General features: G+C 45.8%; 1 protein-coding gene across 1 annotated transcript in view; it reads right to left on the bottom strand.

Annotated features, from left to right (window-relative positions):
* Nucleotides 1-18,746, bottom strand: part of LOC140388183 (NUAK family SNF1-like kinase 1) — a 314,941-nt gene extending 296,195 nt beyond the window's left edge. Inside the window, exon 1 of the mRNA XM_072471946.1 lies at nucleotides 18,388-18,746. Within this exon, the coding sequence (XP_072328047.1) occupies nucleotides 18,388-18,549 (162 nt within the window). The 5' untranslated portion in view covers nucleotides 18,550-18,746. The remainder of the gene's footprint in view (nucleotides 1-18,387) is intronic.
* Nucleotides 18,747-19,637: the final 891 nt, after the last annotated feature.

The following is a 19,637-nucleotide window of genomic DNA, read 5'->3' as shown; positions in this document are numbered from 1 at the left end:
CTGCGCCTTTGGCTTTGATCTTTAAGTCATCTTTGTCTACAGGAATAGTGCCAGAAGACTGGAGGATAGCAAATGTTGTCCCCTTGTTCAAGAGGGGGAGTAGAGAAAACCCCGGTAACTATAGACCAGTGAGCCTTATTTCAATTGTGGGCAAAATGTACAAACCCCCTCACTGAAATGTCCAAACTCCCTCATTGAAGAGTACAAAACCCTTCACTGAAATGTACAAACAGCGCTCACTGAAATATACCCCTCCTCACTGAAATATACAACACCCCTCACTGAAATATACAAACCCCGCTCACTGAAATATACAACCCCCTCCACTAAAATATACAACTCCCCTCACTGAAATATACAACTCCCCCTCACTGAAATATACAAACCCCCCTCACTGAAATATACACCCCGCCTCACTGAAATATACAAACCCCCCTCACTTAAATATACAAACCCCCCTCACTTAAATATACAAACCCCCCTCACTGAAATATACAACCGCCCCTCACTGAAATATACAAACCCCCCCACTAAAATATACAACTCCCCCTCACTGAAATATACAACTCTCCCTCACTGAAATATACAAACCCCCCTCACTGAAATATACAACCCGCCTCACTGAAATATACAAATCCACCTCGCTTAAATATACAAACCCCCCTCACTTAAATATACAAACCCCCCTCACTGACATATACAAACCCCCCTCACTGAAATATACAAACTCCCCTCACTGAAATATACAAACTCCCCTCACTGAAATATACAAACATCCCTCACTGAAATATACAAACTCCCCTCACGGAAATAGACAAACTCCCCTCACGGAAATATACAACCCCCTTCACTGAAATGTACATCTCCCCCCTCATTGAAATGTACAAACCCCCTCACTGAAATGTACAAACCCCCTCACTGAAATGCACAAACCCCCTCACTGAAATGTACAAACCCCGTCACTGAAATATACAAACCCCGTCACTGAAATATACAAACTCCCCTCACTGAAATATACAAACATCCCTCACTGAAATATGCAAACTCCCCTCACGGAAATAGACAAACTCCCCTCACGGAAATATACAACCCCCTTCACTGAAATGTACATCTACCCCCTCATTGAAATGTACAAACCTCCTCACTGAAATGTACAAACCCCCTCACTGAAATGCACAAACCCCCTCACTGAAATGTACAAATCCCTCACTGAAATATACAAACCCCGTCACTGAAATATACAAACCCCGTCACTGAAATATACAAACCCCCCTCACTGAAATATACAAACCCCGTCATTGAAATATATAAACCCCCCTCACTGAAATATACAAACCCCGTCACTGAAATATACAACACCCTCACTGAAATATTCAAACCCCCCTCACTGAAATATACAAACCCCGACACTGAAATATACAAACCTCCCCTCTCTGAAATATACAATGTTCAGCATGTCTAATAATGATTTCTCGTCAATTCAATACTTTAAGTGTAGTAACTGTTGTAATGTAGCAAATGTGGCGACCATTCTGTGCACATCAAGCTCCCACAAAACCTCATCATCACCTTTCCATCTACACGGGATGGTGGACAGGCAGCCATGGAAATGGTGTCAGAGAAACAACAACTGAATAAATAACCAGAAAATCTGTTATGTTGGCAGCTGCATCTTCAGTTGTTTGGAGCCTAACCTTTGAAAACCCTCCCCAAACCTTTTAATCTCTCCCTCCATTTTATGATGCTTCTTAAAGTTTTGTCTTTAGCTTCGCTCACTGTCTGGATGTCTGGGTTAAATTTTGCTTGTTAACGCTATTGCATCTGCCTTCGGATCTTTTTCTACATTAAAGGTCCTATATTAATGCAGGTCGTTGTTGGTTGATGGATAAATATCGGTTCGGACTCCCTGCACTTCAACATGTGTTGTGGGATTCATTACATCCAACCAAGTGGGAAACTGGAGTCTGAAAGGGGAAATACAAAGAGCTGGATTGAACAAATCACTTCCAACAGAGCAGGAACTTTCAATCTAGCTGGGAAGATTACAATTAATGTTACAGATGGAATGATGTCCTCACACGGAAATCCGACTCAATTGTTACAATGCTTGTAAATGGTTTCTATATTTGATTGAGGATTTGCCAGCTAAATGCTGCCTTGTGGTGTTTGTTGGGTTGAATCTAATGAGTATGCACGTCTGCACTGACTGGGTTGAATTATCTATGTTATCAGTGAGAGGCAGCATCACAGACTGAAATTGTTCCTATTCAAAGCACATCTGCTGCCCCTTCACCATGGCAACACTGCTGCCCAGGAGACAATGGTGCATTACAAAGTAATCAGATTGCAAGAAAACATCCAATTCAATGGGATCAGCACCAGTCTTGGTAACTGTCTTAATCACTGGCACCACTGCAGTGTCAGCGACGGTCGGAGCTCAGATTTAGCAGTGTCCAATACGTTGGGCAGATAAAGCCTACACTGTCCAAGAACCAGTCATGGACACTGAGTGTAATATGATCTTGTTTGCTGAGCAGCATGCAGTTGCTCTTAGTAAGGATAGTCTGTGTCCCTTTGTCCCTGTCCCCTGCACTGGGATCCACCTGAAAGTATGATTTAAATCACAAACTTTAAATGGTTCTGACTGTCTTACAGCAATAGTTACCAAGGAAAAGTTAGCAGAATTAAAACCACTTCTAATTTCTGGGTGACTGCAGTACAGAGACCAGCCAGCACCACCATCCACACGACCCTCCCTGCCCCATCACTGAGGGACTCCCCCCACCAGCCAACACCACAATGGAATCACCGACTACCCTGCACCCATGGCTCCTCCCCTTGCGACGGGTGGGGCGGAAGGATCCAGCCCATAATCTCTATTAGTGTCACAAGTGGGCTTAAATTAACACTGCAATGAAGTTACTGTGAAAATCCCCCAGTCGCCACACTCCGGTGCCTGTTCCGGTACACTGAGGGAGAATTCAGAATGTCCAATTCACCTAACAGCACATCTTTCGGGACTTGTGGGAGCAAACCAGAGCACCCGGAGGAAACCCATGCAGACACGGGGAGAACGTGCAGACTCCACAGACAGTGGCCCAAGCCGGGAATCGAACTGGGACCCTGGTGCTGCGAATAAACTGTGCCTCCCACAGATACCATTGATACGATTCATAAATGACACTACGTAATGTATATGATATAATGGGCAAAATATAGGACTATATATGCTCTATAATGTACATGATATATTGTGACGAATGTAGGATATTTTGAGATATATTGTATTATGTGTCTATTGCAGTAATGTGATCAAAAGAACTTAGGTCAAGGTATCCAGATTATCGGTAGAAGTGTCATGGGAATGGCCCTTTAAGAACTGTTCGTCTTCTCAAACGGCTGCAGTGATGTCATTGTGTGGGTGGAGCTGGGCGGTAGCTCTGGTTTTTACTTTCGTTTTGAGCTGGAAGCTGTGGCTCTGAGTTTTACTTTCGGTTCAGACAGTTGGAAGCTGGATTCAGACTACAAGGATCTTGGAGTCTCTCTCTCTCTCTGCATATTAAAAAGGTGTCTCCAGATCACTTGATAACTTCAAAGTAATAACTATGTTCTGGAAGGAATTCAAACCTACTGTTTTGTGGTAAAATTTTGTCTGAATAATGGATGTTGTTACTGGAGTGAAACAGTAAAGGGAAGTTACTAAGGGTTATATATAGAGTACTGTAGCTGTGTGGGGTATTTATGTTTGTAGTTGATAAAAATGTTTACTGTGGGTTTATAAAATGTTAGCTGAATTCGTAGAATAAACTTTGTTTTTGATTTAAAGTGCTTAAGGCCTTGTTGAGTAACACCTGAAAGGTAGGCCCTTATGCTCCTCATAACCAAAATCTATAAACAGTTGGAGGTCAGGTGAACTCCATGATATACTTTGGTGTTTTCTAAACCCTGCCCATAACAGAAGTCTGCGTCCCCCAACCGCATATTTCTCAGCAGCGCACCATTCGCTTGCAGCGGGATTCTTTCTATGTTGATCCCAGACAAGACCCTAACAGTGGCTAGGATACTGGACAGAAATCCCAATATTTTATTTGAATTTCGTAAGACTGTTAGGAAAAGATACTTTGTTGCAGGAGTGATTTCACAAAGAAATAGAGATACAGTATATTAAAACAAACAATTAGAATCTTTAGTATCACACCAGGAGATACTCAATTACCCCTTAAACAATACTTCTCAATACAGTGAATACAATACCCTTAATTGTTATCTTTATTCCCACTTAAACAATAAGGAATAAAACCATCTCAGCTCTGAATTTGCTGTAACTACCAATGGCATTCAGGAATGCCTGCTTTACAGAGATGTTCTTTGAGAAAGAGCAATCTTTTGACGCTGCTTTAAAGACCAGATCTGACTCCTGTCAGACCCATGCAGAAAGTCAGGCTGTATGTCATCAGAAGCTGTTTCTCGCCTTGTTTCAGCTTCCCCATGCTCTCAGACAAGTCTACACTGCTTTAAATTCTGTGAATCTTTTTTAACTGAACTGCATGGAGCAAAACCAGACTTGTGGTCACAGCTTTATCCAGAACTAACCTGACCTGCTTGTCCGACAAAATGCCTGATAGCTCCACCCACCCAATAATGACATCACCTTACCAAGCTGAAATCTAATTAACACCACAAGGAATCCTTCTTAATGCAAACAAAACTCCATTAGCTCAAGCATTTTATGATGCTGCGATTGCACCCCTAGCTTGCAAAATATACTTGCCTTTCAAACTAGGATTTCTTTTGAAACATGATTGCAGCAGTGACACAAACGCTAATTCAGGCTTTTAACCCTGACTGCACCCAATACCTATAATACAATACATCTGAAATTCCTACATTCATCACACTTTTTTCCTGCCGCTGGTCATGGGGATTTCCCATTGAAGCCACCCCACGCCGTCGGAAAAAAAGAATCCCAACAGCCAGAGAATTCTGGCTTATATGTGTCTGTTAAAGCTGTGGTTAAGAGGTTAACAGCTAGGCAGGCTGTGATGTCACCCATGGGAGGAGCTGGTTCTTTTTTTAGTTTTGTTTTCAGCCCTGCTCTGTGTCTGTTTTTAGTTTCATTTTTAGAGTTCTGCTCAGAGGAAAGGAGGTGTGTTTCCCAGACTGACTTCTGAAAGCTCCTCTCCCAAGGACTGTGTGAATAAATATGTAAGCCGCTGAGAATTTGAATCACAAAATGAAAATGAAGGAGACGAAGTTGGAAAGGAATAGAGAATATCAACTTAAAATGTTGGAGTTAAAGACAGAAGTTAAGGAAAGTCTAGAGAAAGGATTAACACGTCCTAGTCAAAGGCCTTGTGGGGATATGTTTAAAAATATTCAAGGAGTGCCACAAGAAAGATATGGAAGCCATTTTTTAAATCTCATTTGAGAAAGTGGCTAAACAATTGAATTGGCCAAAGACCATGTGGGCAGTGTTGGTTCAAACAAAGTTGGTCGGTAGCTCCAGTGAAGTATTTGCAATCATTTTCAGAGGAGGTATATAAGGATTATGATGAAGTGAGAAAAGCCATATTAAGTGCATATGAAATAGTGCCAGAAGCCTACAGACAAAAGTTTAGAAATTTAATGAAAGAACACAGGTCAGGCGTAAACAGAATTTAAAAGAATCAAACAAAACAATTTTATTAAAAATAGACCAAACGTATTAAGCTCGGAGGGAAACAGTTATTTTGGACGAATTTAAAGATTCGCTTCCCATACTCATGAGAACTCATGTGGAAGAGCAAAGGGTTAAAACTGCTAGATTGACAGCAGAAATGGCCGATGATTTTGAATTAGTTCATAAATCAGGGTTTGAGTTTCAACATTAATTTCAATCTGTGAAGATGTATTGCCAGGAAACACTTTAACTTCGAGCTGATATCATCTCTAAGTAAAACCCATCACAGGTCAAAACCTGACAAGCACAGTGGTTAGCACTGTTGCTTCACAGCACCAGGGTCCCAGGTTCGATTCCCGGCTTGGGTCACTATCTGTGCGGAGTCTGCATGTTCTCTGTGTCTGCATGGGTTTCCTCCGGGTGCTCCAGTTTCCTCCCGCAAGTCCCAAAAAACGTGCTGTTAGGAGAATTGGACATTCTGTGTACCCGAACAGGCGCCGAAATGTGGAGACTAGGGGATTTTCGCAATAACTTCATTGCAGTATTAATGTAAGCCTACTTGTGACAATAAAGATTATTATTAATATAAAATCACTTTTAAATAATATTGGCAAACATAGGATGAAATGCCGGGTTCTGGATAAAGAGTTATTTTAAAAGACTGCTTGAAGAGAGAGAGAGATCCCATCAGGAAACAGCCTGCAGATACTTGTCTATATCAGACTTCTGCTCAATCTGACAGCCTTTTGCAAAAGGTGTTGTTCAGCTCACAGCTTCAAGAAACAAACTCAAAACTGACGGCAACACATCTGGCTTCTCCCATTAATTACATTATCTCATCCCACTCCTGTGGCGCTGAGGACCCGGGTTCGATTCCTGCCTGTGTGGAGTTTGCACATTCTCCCCTTGTCTGTGTGGGTTTCACCCCCACAACCCAAAAATGTGCATGTTAGGTGGATTGCCCATGCTAAATTGCCCCTCAATTGGAAAAAAATAATAATTGGGTATTCTAAATTTATTTTGTAAAAATCTTCATCCCACTCCAATTCCATGACCTACTTAAGTTTAAACACAATGTCTGTAATTATCTACTCTCCAGAAATCATAACAAAAACCCATTAGGCCTCACCTTGTAAACATAACCATGGCTTTAAAAAAAAGATTATCTCACTTTTCGACATCATAATTGCATTTTCTGCAACCACAAAGTCGGCCTTTTAAACCAGGATTTAAAAAAATATTATTACAGCGGGTATAGGACGGGATGGTAGCACAATAGCTAGCACTGCTGCTTCACAGCGCCAGGGTTCTGGGTTTGATTCCGGCTTGGGTCACTGTCTGTGTAGAGTCTGCACGTTCTCCCTGTGTCTGCGTGGGTTTCCTCCGGGTGCTCCGGTTTCCTCCCACAAGTCACGAAAGACGTTCTGTTAGGTAATTTGGACATTCTGAATTCTCCCTCCGTGTACCCAATCAGGTGCGGCAGTGTGGCAATTAGGGGCTTTTCACAGTAACTTCATTGCAGTGTTAATGTAAGCCTACTTGTGACAATAAAGATTATATACATACACTAACCCAGACTTATAAAACATTACTGCAACAAATACATATAATACAATATGTACAATCTGGACACTAAGGGCAATTTATCATGGCCAATCCACCTAACCTGCAGATCTTTGGACTGTGGGAGGAAACCGGAGCACCCGGAGGAAACCCACGCACACACGGGATGTGCAGACTCCGCACAGACAGGGACCCAAGCCGGAATCGAACCTGGGACCCTGGAGCTGTGAAGCAATTGTGCTATCCACAATGCTACCGTGCTGCCCACCACGGCAGCTATGAGGAGAGGTTGGATAAACTCGGTTTGTTCTCATTGGAACGACAGAGATTGAGGGGCGACTTGATAGAGGTCTACAAAATTATGAGAGGCCTGGACAGATTGGATAGTCAGAAGCTTTTTCTCAGGATGGAAGAGTTAATTACTAGGGGACATAGGTTTTAAGGTGCGAGGGGCAAAGTTTAGCGCAGATGTGCAAGGAAAGTTTTTTTACACAGAGGGTAGTGGGTGCCTGGAAATTACTGCCAGAGATGGTGGTGAAAGCAGGTGACATTTAAGCAATGTCTTAAAAAATATATGAATCGGATTGGAATAGAGGGATATGGACCCCAGAAGCGTAAAAGATTTTAGGTTAGACGGGCAGCATGGTCAGCACAGTCTTGTATTTTAGTTAGAGTGGAGCAGTGCCCAATGGTGGCAATCTTTGGAGTGTTGGACTTGCCGGGGCTGCAGAATGGAAAGAAGGCTGATGTCTTGGCCTTCGCCTCTCTAATAGCCCAGAGGCAAGTCTTACTTAGATGGAGGGCATCAGTGCCACCTAAGATTTCGGCGTGGTTTGGGCGTTGTTGGAATTCCTGCATTTGGAAAAGATAAAGTATGCCATAAGGGGATGGGAGGAAGGTTTTACTCAAGGTGGGGTTGCTGTTCATTGCCTTCTTTAAGGAGCTGGTTGTTGTCGGCAATTAGGGGTATGTGGCTAGGAGGGGTGGGGAATTCTGGGTAAATCTGGGTTAGGTGGGAATATTTTAATAAAAATTGTATAAATTTGACCATTTTATATGTGATAATTGAAAATCTTCTGAATAAAAATAATTTAAAAAAATAAGGACTCTCTCCACAGATGCTGCCAGACCTGCTGAGTAGTCCCAGCACTTTTGGTTTTTATTTCAAATTCCCAGCATTCGCCGTGTTCTGCTTTTCTATGAATATTAAAACCTGTCCTTAGAGTATTAACGATATGATGTGGATTTGCCGGTGTTGGACTGGGGTGGGCACAGTAGGAAGTCTTACAACACCAGGTTAAAGTTCAATAGGTTTGTTTGGAATCACTAGCTTTCGGAGCGCTGCTCCTTCATCACCCGATGAATAAGCTGTGCTCCGAAAGCTAGTGATTCCAAACAAACCTGTTGGACTTTAACCTGGTGTTGTAAGACTTCTTACTACTAAACATATGTGCAATGTTTCATTTATTATCTCTAATTATATTAGAAAGAGAGTAAATGTTTCCAGGATTAAAGTGTTGAAGTTGTTTATTTCTAATTCAGTAGGGGGAATGATGGGCCCGTAGTTCCCTTTGACCTGATTAGTTCAGAGAAATTAGTTTTATTATTCCTTTAGATGGAATGTGATAAGGGAAGGGCGAGTGCGAGAGATTTCACTAATGATGGACAATCTCCCAGAGTGGTAGAGGCTAGTATAAATGAGTTACAGATAAAAAGCGGGTTATGGGACCAAGCACAATTGCCCTTTTAAAAGGCCAGCATAGGAATTAAAAATAAGCTCATTCTGTATTGCAAGATTTTATGAATATTTCTGAGTAAAGGCAGGATGTGATTATGGCAGGATACCGTCTCAATCTGCCTCACTATTCATCAAGTTTCTGTGATCTATACAGCCACTAATTACCCAATCACCTCATTGGTGTACAAAATGTTAACCTCATTAAAGGTTGTAGAGTGATGCAGCAAAATGCTGAAAGTCATTAAACTGAGATTCTGCAGTACAGACAGAACTGAGATTCAGCACCAAATATCCAAAGACAACTCCTTAAAAAGAGATGGACGTGTTGTGGCAGTAAAGTACTTTGAGACATCCTTAGGTCATGGCTGGCGTTAAACTGCCCCATCAACCTACTCTCGATCATCAATAAAGTGATCGAAGGGGCCATTAACAGTGCCATCAAGCGACACTTGCTTAATAATGACCTGCACACAGATGCTCAGTTTGAGTTCCATCAGGGTCACGCAGCTCCTGACCTCATTACAGCCTTGGTTAAAACATGTACAAAAGAGCTGAATTCAAAAGGTGAAGTGAGAGTGACTGCTCTTGACATCAAGGCAGCATTTGAGCAAGAATGGCATCAAGATGTTCTAGAAAAACTGAAGTCACTGGGCTGGTTTAGCACACTGGGCTAAATCGCTGGCTTTGAAAGCAGACCAAGGCAGGCCAGCAGCATGGTTCAATTCCCGTAACAGCCTCCCCGAACAGGCACCGGAATGTGGCGACTAGGGGCTTTTCACAGTAACTTCATTTGAAGCCTACTTGTGACAATAAGCGATTTTCTTTTCATTTCATTTTTTCATTCGGGAAAACTCTGCTGGTTGGAGTCATATCTGACACAAAGGAAGATGGTTGTGGTGGTTGGAGGTCAATCATCTCAGCTCCAGGATATCACTGCAGGAGTTCATCAGAGTAGTGTCCTGGGCCCAACCATCTTCATCTGCTTCATCAATGATCCCCTTCGCCCGAAGTGGTCTCTCTATCTGAATCTTGAAAATATACAATGTTTTGGCTTCAATTATTTCCTGTGATAACAAATTCCACAGGCTCACCACTCTCTGGGTGAATAAATTTCTCCTCATCTCTGTCCTAAATGGTCCACCCTGTTTCCTCAGACTGTGACCCCAGGTTCTGGACACCCCCAAAATATTAGGAACATCATATTTCATCTACCCTGTCTAGTCCAGTTAGAATCTTTTAGGTTTCTAGGGCGGCCCAGTGGCTAGCACTGCTGCCACACGGTGCTGAAGACCCAGGTTCAATCCCGGCCCCAGGTCACTGTCCATATGGAGTTTGCACATTCTCCCCGTATCTGTGTGGGTCTCACCCCCACAACTCAAAAGATGTGCAGGTTAGGTGGATGGCCATGCTAAATTGCCCCTTAATTGGAAAAAAAACATTGGGTACTCTAAATTTATTAGGTTTCTATGATATCCCCCCTCATTCTTCTGAATTCCAATGAATACAATCCTAACCGATAACCAATTTGCACATTCTGTATGCAGATTAAAGTTACCCATAATTACAGATGTTCCTTTATCGCGTGCATCTCTAATTTCCCGTTTAATACCATTCCCAACATCACCACTGCAGATTGGGGGTCTGTATAAGAAGCCCTTTAATGAGTTTTGCCCCTTGATATTTCTCAACTCTACCCATACTGATTCTACTTGTCTGTCTTTCCTAAATACTGAATACCCCCAGATGTTCATTTTCCCATCCCTGGTCACCCTGCAGCCATGTCTCTGTAATCCCGACTATATCATAATCATTTACGTCTATTTGCACGTTTAGTTCAACCGTTTTATTGCGAATGCTCCACTCGTTAAGGCACAAAGCCTTTAAACTTGTCTTTTTTCACTGTGGCCTGTTTGAATCTGACCCTTGGTTTTTCTGCCTATCAATTTCCTTATTCCCCTTTCTGTCTTTTGTTTTTGTCCTGATTTCCTCCTCCTTTGACTCCTTGCATAGGTTCACATCCCCCTGCCTTTTTAGTTTCAACCCTCCCCACTCACTCTAGCAAATAATCCCCCTCGGACATCGGTCCTGGTCCTGCCCAGGTAATACCCACCCAGTTTGTACTGGTCCCACCTCCCCAAACATGGTCCCAATGCCACAGGAATCCGAAACCTGCCCCCTCACACTATCTCTTCAGCAACATATTCATCCGATACATCCTGCTATTGATGCAAGGTGGTGCCGGAGCCTGGCGATTCTCTGCGAACTCTCCCCCACAGATCCTCTTCCTACATACCTTTGACAGGGTACAGAAGGTGAAGTCACAAGGGATCAAAGGTGAGCTGGCAATATGGATACTGAACTGGCTTGGTCATAGAAGACAGAGGGTAGCAATGGAAGGGTGCTTTTCTGAATGAGGGCTGTGACTAGTGGTGTTCTGCAGGGATCAGTGCTGGGACCTTTGCTGTTTGTAGTATATGTAAATGATTTGGAGGAAAATATATTTGGTCTGATTAGTAAGCTTGTGGACGACACAAAGGTTCGTGGAATTGCACATAGAGATGAGGACTGTCAGAGGATACAGCAGGATATAGATCGGTTAGAGACTTAGGTGGAGAAATGGTAGATGGATGTGGGATAATGCATTTTGAAATGTCGAATTCAGGAGTGAAATATACAGTAAATGGCAGAACACTTAAAAGTATTGACAGGCAGGGGGATCTAGGTGTACAGGTCCACAGGTCACTGAAAGTGACAACACAGGTAGAGAAGGTAGTCAAGAAGGCATGCGGCATGCTTGCCTTCATCGGCCGGGGCATGAAGTATAAAAATTGGCAAGTCATGCTGCAGCTGTATAGAACCTTAGTTAGGCCACACTTGGAGTATAGTGTTCAATTCTGATCGCCACACTACCAGAAGGATGTGGAGGCTTTGGAGAGGGTACAGAAGAGGTTTACCAGGGTGTTGCCTAGTATGGAGGGCATTAGCTGTGAGGACAGGTTGGAGATACTTGGTTTGTCCTCACTGGAATGACGGAGGTTGAGGAGAAGCCTGATGGAAATCGACACAATTATCAGGAGCATGGACAGAGTGGATAGTTAGAAGCTTTTTCTCAGGGTGGAAGAGTCAATTACTAGGAGACAGAAGTTTAAGGTGCAAGGGGCAAAGCTTAGTGGAGATGTGCGAGGGAAGCTTTTTACACAGATGGTAGTGGGTGCCTGGAACTCGCTGTCGGAGGAGGTGGTGGAAGCAGGTACAATAGTGACATCTTGACAAATACATGAATAGGATATGATGTGGAGAAGCCGGCGTTGGACTGGGGTGAGCACAGTACGAAGTCTTACAACACCAGGTTAAAGTCCAACAGGTTTGTTTCGATGTCACTAGCTTTCGGAGCGCTGCTCCTTCCTCAGGTGAATGAAGAGGTCTGTTCCAGAAACACATATATAGACAAATTCAAAGATGCCAAACAATGCTAGGAATGCGAGCATTAGCAGGTGATTAAATCTTTACAGATCCAGAGATGGGGTAACCCCAGGTTAAAGAGGTGTGAATTGTCTCAAGCCAGGACAGTTGGTAGGATTTCGCAGGCCAGATGGTGGGGGATGAATGTAATGTGACATGAATCCCAGGTCCCGGTTGAGGCCGCACTCATGTGTGCGGAACTTGGCTATAAGTTTCTGCTCGGCGATCACTGCCTTCGATTTCGGCCAATAAAGGTGCGGGTGCCTTGGTAGCTGGGCGGGTCCTTAGCGGTCATTGACCTTGGCAGTTGGGCTTTCTGAGTAAAGGGAGTGGCGCCGATCAGTCTGCAGCTGTACCGGTTGCTTGAGTGGAGTTCTATTGTCCTGGGCAAATGGGCCATTGAAATGCAAACGAGCGGGGGTTTCGATCAGGCCTGGTTACCTGTGTTTCAGATACACATAGGCTCTGTATCTCTCTGAGTCCTGGGTTGGGCATAATTCCCATGGTCCTTTGCAGGTGGCCATCTTAGATGGCTACACTAGCCACTTGTGCTACAGTGCTGCCCTGGTAGTAATCCTGAGACCATTGCCTTTGAGGTCCAACCATCTATAAGATGCACTGCAGGAACTCACCAAGGCTCCTTCGGCAACCATTACCATCTAGAAGGACAAGGGCAGCAGATACCTAGGGTCCCACCACCTGGAAGCTCCCCTTCGAGTCACTCACCATCCTGACTTGGAAATATATCGGCAGTTCCTTCACTGTCACTGGGTCAAAACCCTGGAACTCCCTCCCTCACAGCACTGTGGTATACCTACATCACATGGACTGCAGCTGTTCAAGAAGGCAGCTTACCACCACCTTCTCGAGGGCAATTAGGAATGGCAATGAATTCTGGTCGAACCAGCGATGCCCATCACCCATTCGCGGGAACATCCCAACCCCATAAATTTGGTTCCCAGCCCATTCCCTGTGATAGATTTCTAAAGGGGAAATCAGGTTTAACTAACATGCTGAAGTTTTTTGAGGAGGTAACAGAGAGGGTCAATGAGGGTAATACTGTTGATGTGGTTTACATGGATTTTCAGAAGACATTCAATACAGTACCACACAACAGACGTGTGAGAAAAGTGATAGTTCATGGAATAAAAGTGACAGTAACAATGTGGATATAAAATTGGCTGAATAATAGGAAGTAGAGAATATGGTCAATGGATATTTTTCAGGCTGGAGAATGGTTTAAAGTTTGTAGTGGTGTTCCCCAGTGGGCGGTATTGGGACCCTTGCTCTTCCTGATACATATTAATTATCTAGATCTTGGTGTGCATGGGGCAGTTTCGAAGTTTGGGGATGACACAAAACTTGGACGTATTGTAAACCGTAAAGAGAACCATGTGGGACTTCAAAGGGAGATAGACAAGTTGGTGGAGTGGACAGATGTGTGGCAGATGAAGTTCAATGTGGAGAAGTGTGAGGTGATGCATTTAATAGAAGAACATGGAGAGACAATACATAATAAGGGGTAAAATTCTTAAAGCGGGTGCAGGAGCAGAGGAACCTGGGTGTATATGTGCCTAGATTGAAGGTGGCAGGACAGGTGGAGAGAACAGTTAATAAAGCAGTTGGAATAGTGTGTACTGTTCTGAGCACCACACGATACGAAGGATGTGAACACATTGGAGAGAGTGCAGAAGAGGTTTTACAAGAATGGTTCCAGGGATGAGAAACTTCAGTTATGGGGATAGATTGGAGAGATTGGGACTGTACTTGGAGAGACGAAACTTTTTAAAAATAAATTTAGAGTACCCATTTATTTATTTTCCAATTAAGGGGCAGTTTAGCGTGGCCAATCCACCTACCCTGCACATCTTTGGGTTGTGGGGGTGAGACCCACGCTGACACTGGAAGAATGTGCAAATTCCACACGGACAGTGACCCCGGGCCAGAATCAAACCCGGGTCCTCAGCGCTGTGAGGCAGCAGTGCTAACCACTGTGCCACCTTGCTGCCCTAAAAGCGAAGAAAGATAAAAGAAGATTTGATAGAGGTGTTTAAAATCATGAGGGGGGTGGACAGAGTAGATAGGGAGAAACTTCCCACTCACAAAAGAATCAAGAACAAGAGGGCACAAATTTAAAGTGATTTGCAAAAGAAACAAATGTGATGTGAGAAAAACTTATTCACAAAGCAAGTGGTTTGGGTCTGGAATGCACGGCCTGGAAGTGTGGTGGAGGCAGGTTCAATAGAGACAGCGAAGAGCGCATTAGATGATTATTTGAATAGAAACAATGTGCAGGGGCTCAGGCAAAAGGCAGGGGAAGGGCACTTTTGGAGAGTCGGTGTAGACACGATGGGCCGAATGGCCTCCTTCTGCACCATAACAATTTTGTGATATCCTCAGTATCTCTGGTCAGTTTCTCAGTCCTCTGATATTCCCAGATCTCGGTGGGTTTCCTGGTCACTATGATATTCCCAGTCTCTCAATTCCTGTGATATTCCTGGACTTTATGATGTACCCGTATCCCAGACTCTGTGATATCCCCAATCCCCTGGTCTCTGATAATCCTAGTTTTTCCCAATACTTATGAGATCCCCTGTCTCTCCCAGCCCCTGTGATATTCTCAGTCTCACCCAGTCTCTGGGATGTTTCCAGTCACCAGGTCCCTATGATATTCCCAGTCTCGCCGATAGTCCCCGCCTCTCTATGTGATAGTCCCAGTCTCCTATTCCATGTGATATTCCTTTTTTCTCCTGATCCTTATGATATTGCAAGTTTCCTGGGTCCTGATTTATTCCCAGTTTCTCCCGATCCCTGTGATATTGCAGTCTTCCAGTTCCTATGATATTCCTAGTCTCCCGGATAAGTTATATTCCCAGTTCTAATGATATTCCCAGTCTCCCGATCCCTGTTATATTCCCAGTTTCTCTGCCTCTGAAATATTCCCATCCCTCACAGTTCCTGTGATATTTCCAGCCTGCTGGTCCCTGTGATATTCCCAGTCCCTGTGATATTTTCAGTTCCTGAGATACTCCAGTTTCCCGGTCACTGTGATATTCCCAGCCTCCCACTCCCTGTGATTTTCCCAGTTTCTTGTACCTGTGATATTCCTAGTCTTCTGGTTGCTGTGATATTCCCAGTTTTCAGGTCTCTGGAATATTCCCAGTTTCTGTGATATTCCCAGTTTCACGATTTCTGGGATATTCCCAGTCTCATCCATAAGACCATAAGATATAGGAGCAGAATTAGGCCACTCGGCCCATCGGGTCTGCTCCGCCATTCAATCATGGCTGATATTTTTCTCATCCCCGTTCTCCTGCCTTCTCCCCATAACCCCTGATCTCCTCATTAATCAAGAACGTATCTATCTCTGTCTTAAAGACACTCAGTGAATTGGTTTCCACAGTCTTCTGCGGAAGAGTCCCACAAGTGGGCAGCACAGTAGCACAGTGGTTAGCACAGTTGTTTCACAGCTCCAGGTCCCAGGTTCGATTCACGGCTTGTGCCACTGTCTGTGCGGAGTCTGCACATTTTCCCCATGTCTGCGTGGGATCCCTCCAGTTTCCTCCCACAGTCCAAAGGTGTGCAGGTTAGGTGGATTGGCCACACTAAAGTTGCCCTTAGTGCCAAAATGGTTAGACTTTGTTATGGGGATAGGGTGGAGGTGTTGCGTGCTCTTTCCAAGGGACGGCGCAACTCGATGGGCCAAACAGCCTCCTTCTGCACTGTAAATTCTATGTCTATGTCTAGATTCACCACCCTCTGGCTGAAGAAATTCCTCCTCATCTCTGTTTTAAAGGATTGTCCCTTGAGTCTGAAATGAAATGAAATGAAAATCGCTTATTGTCACAAGTAGGCTTCAAATGAAGTTACTATGAAAAGCCCCTAGTCGCCACATTCCGGCGCCTGTTCGGGGAGGCTGGTACGTGCTGGTGTCCTCTGCTTCTAGTTTTTTCTACTAATGGATACATCCTCTCCACGTCCTCTCTATCCAGGCCTCGCAGTACCCTGTAAGCTTCAATAAGATCCCCCCTCATCCTTCTAAACACCAACGAGTACAGACCCAGAGTCCTCAACCGTTCCTAATATGACAAACTCTTCATTCCAGGGATCATTCTTGTGAACCTCCTCTGCACCCTTTCCAAGGCCAGCACGTCCTTCCTTAGATACGGGGCCCAAATCTGCTCACAATACTCCAAATGGGCTCTGACCAGAACCGTATACAGCCTCAGAAGTACATCCCTGGTCTTGTATTCTAGCCCTCTTGACATGAATGCTAGCATTGCAGTTGCCTTCCTAACTGCTGACTGAACCTACACGTTAACCTTAAGAGAATCGTGAGCAAGGACTCCCAAGTCCCTTTGTGCTTCTGATTTCCCAAGCATTTCCCCATTTAGAAAATAGTCAATGCCTCCAGTCCTCCTTCCAAAGTGCATAACCTCACACTTTTCCACATTGTATTCCATCTGACACTTCATTGCGCACTCTCCTAGCTTGTCCAACCCCTTCTGCAGCCCCCTGCTTCCGCAGTACTACCTGTCCCAGTCCTTGTATTATTCCCAATTTTCTGATCATTTATATACCCAGTTTCTTGATCCATGTGATATTTCCAGTCTCCCATACCTGTGATATTCCCAGTTTCTGTGATATTCCCAGTATCTCAGTCTCTGAGATATTTCCAAATTCCTGGTCCCGGTGATATTCCCAATCTCTTGGCTATCCCAGTTCCTGTGATATTCAGTCTCCCAGTCCCTGTGATATTCCCAGTTTCCTGGTCTCTGGGATATTCCCAGTCTCTCCCAGTCCCTGTAATAATCCTGGTTCCTGTCATATCCCCAGTCCATGTGATAGTCCTAGTTTATGATCCTTGTGATATTCCCAGTTTTCTGATCTGTGGTATTCCCAGTTTCCAGATCCCTGTGATATTCCCAGTTTCCCAATCCGTGGTATTCCCAGTTACCTGATGCGACCATCAATTCACACAAAACCAGGAGTAGAAGTAAACTGTGGCTTTAATCAACTAGAACAGTGCCTGTCTGTGACTGGTCTGCTAGTGAGGGCCGCCTACAGGGCTACTGATCTTTATACCTCCCTCAAGGGATGGAGCCAGGGGTGGAGCCCACCAGGCACCAACATGATAGATGGTTACATGGGTAAGATGGGTATAGAGGGTTATGGGCCAAGTGCGGGCAACTGGGACTAGCTTAATGGTAAAAAACTGGGCGGCATGGACTGGTTGGGCCGAAGGGCCTGTTTCCATGCTGTAAACTTCTATGATTCTATGATTACAGGTAATACCTTTCAATGGACCATAGGTGGAGCCCACATGGGCAACAGCGTGATAGTTGTATACATGGTGAATGGCTACTGCAAAACGTTCACCACATTACCCAATCCCAGCGATATTCCCTGTATCTGCGATATTGCGAGTCTCCCAGTCCCAGTGATATTCCTAGTTGCCCAATCTCAGCAATATTCCCAGTATCTGTCATATTGCCAGTCTACCGGTCCAGGTGATATTCCCATTTTTTTTGATATTCGCAGTCTCCTGGTTCCGCTGAGTTTCCCAGTCCCAGTGATATTCCCAGTTTCTAAGGTTCCCAGGTACCCATGACAATCCCAGCTTCTGTGATATACCCAGTTTCCCAGTCCTGGCGATATTCCCAGTTTCTGTGATATTCCCTGTATCCCGGTCCCAGTGATATTCCCAATTTTCCATTCCCAGTGAGATTCCCAGTTTTTGAGATTCCCAGTTTCCAGGTCCCGGCGACTTTCCCAGTTCCTGTGATATTCCCGGTCCCTGTGATGTTCTCAGTCATGGTTATTCCCAGTCTCTCGGTTCCTGTGAGATTCCCGGTTTCTGTGGTATTCCCAGTCTCCCAGACCCGGTGAGATTCCCAGTCTCTCGGTCCCTGTGAGATTCCCAGTCTCTCGATCCCTGTGAGATTCCCAGTGTCGAGGTCCTTACCGTTCTGCCCGTTAAACGCTCTGTGGCCGCCTTCACCCGGCCGTAAGTGCCTTTCCCTAGAGTCTCCCTCAGTTGGTACCGATGTTTCAGGTTGTGTTGATGCTGATGTCTCCGCACGGCCGGGGCCGGGGCCGGGGCGGGGGCAGGGAGAGGAACCTCCATGGCCGCAGCCCGGAGCTCAGCTTCCCTCAGCCCGGGCTCAACACCGCGCTGGGCGGAGGCTCGCCGCTGGAAGGGGCGGAGAATCAGCCTCAAACCCCTCGGGACAAGGAGGGCAATAAATGAGGGAAGGAAGAGGAGTTGAGGAAAAATTGAGATGCCAGTGAGGAGATGAGATAGGAGGGGAGGGGAGGATAGGATGTCAGTGAGGGACGGGCGGGAGAGAGGATGCCAGTGAGGGAGGGGCGGGAGAGATGATGCCAGTGAGGGGGGAGGGGAGGATGCCAGGGAGGGGGAGGAGGAGGGTGCCAGTGAGGGGGAGGAGGAGAGTGCCAGTGAGGGGGAGGGAGAGGGTGCCAGTGAGCGGGGGGGGGCGATGCCAGTGGGGGGGGGAACGATGCCAGTGAGGGGGGGACGATGCCAGTGATGGGGAGGAGGAAGACGGTGAGGGGGGGGATGCCAGTGAAGGGGGAGGGAGGGAGGATGCCAGTGAGGGGGGGAGGGGGGATGCCAGTGAGGGGGGAGGGAGGATGCCAGTGAGGGGGGGAGGGAGGGAGGATGCCAGTGAGGGGGGGGGGGGGGGGGAAGGATGCCAGTGAGGAGCGGGGGATACCAGTGAGGGGGAGGGGGAGGATGCCAGTGAGGACGGGGGTGGGGGGAGAGAGAGGATGCCAGTGAGGACGGGGATGGGGTGGAGAGAGGATGCCAGTGAGGGAGGGGGATGGAGAGGATGCCAGTGGGAAGGAAGAGAGAGAATGCCATTGAGGGGGAGGGGCGGCAGGGGATGCCAGTGAGGGGGAGGGGGGGAGAGGGTGCCAGTGAAGGGGAGGGGATGCCAGTGAGGGGGGGGGGGGCGGGGAGAGAGGATGCCGCTGATTGGGGGGGAGAGAGAGAGGATGCCAGTGACGGGGAGGGGGGAGAGCATGCCAGTGATGGGGAGGGGGGAGATCGTGACAGTGGGGGGTTAGAGGATGCCAGTGAGGGAGGAGAGTGTGCCAGTGAGGGGGAGGGGGAGAGAGAGGATGCCGGGGAGGGGGGGAGAGGGGATGCTGGGGAGGGGGGAGAGGGGATGCCAGTGAGGGGGTGGGAGA

This window comes from Scyliorhinus torazame, chromosome 13, assembly GCF_047496885.1.
Source record: "Scyliorhinus torazame isolate Kashiwa2021f chromosome 13, sScyTor2.1, whole genome shotgun sequence".
NCBI lineage: Eukaryota > Metazoa > Chordata > Chondrichthyes > Carcharhiniformes > Scyliorhinidae > Scyliorhinus > Scyliorhinus torazame.
Note: the sequence above shows the minus strand (reverse complement) of the source record. Positions and strands in the feature narration are given on the sequence as shown.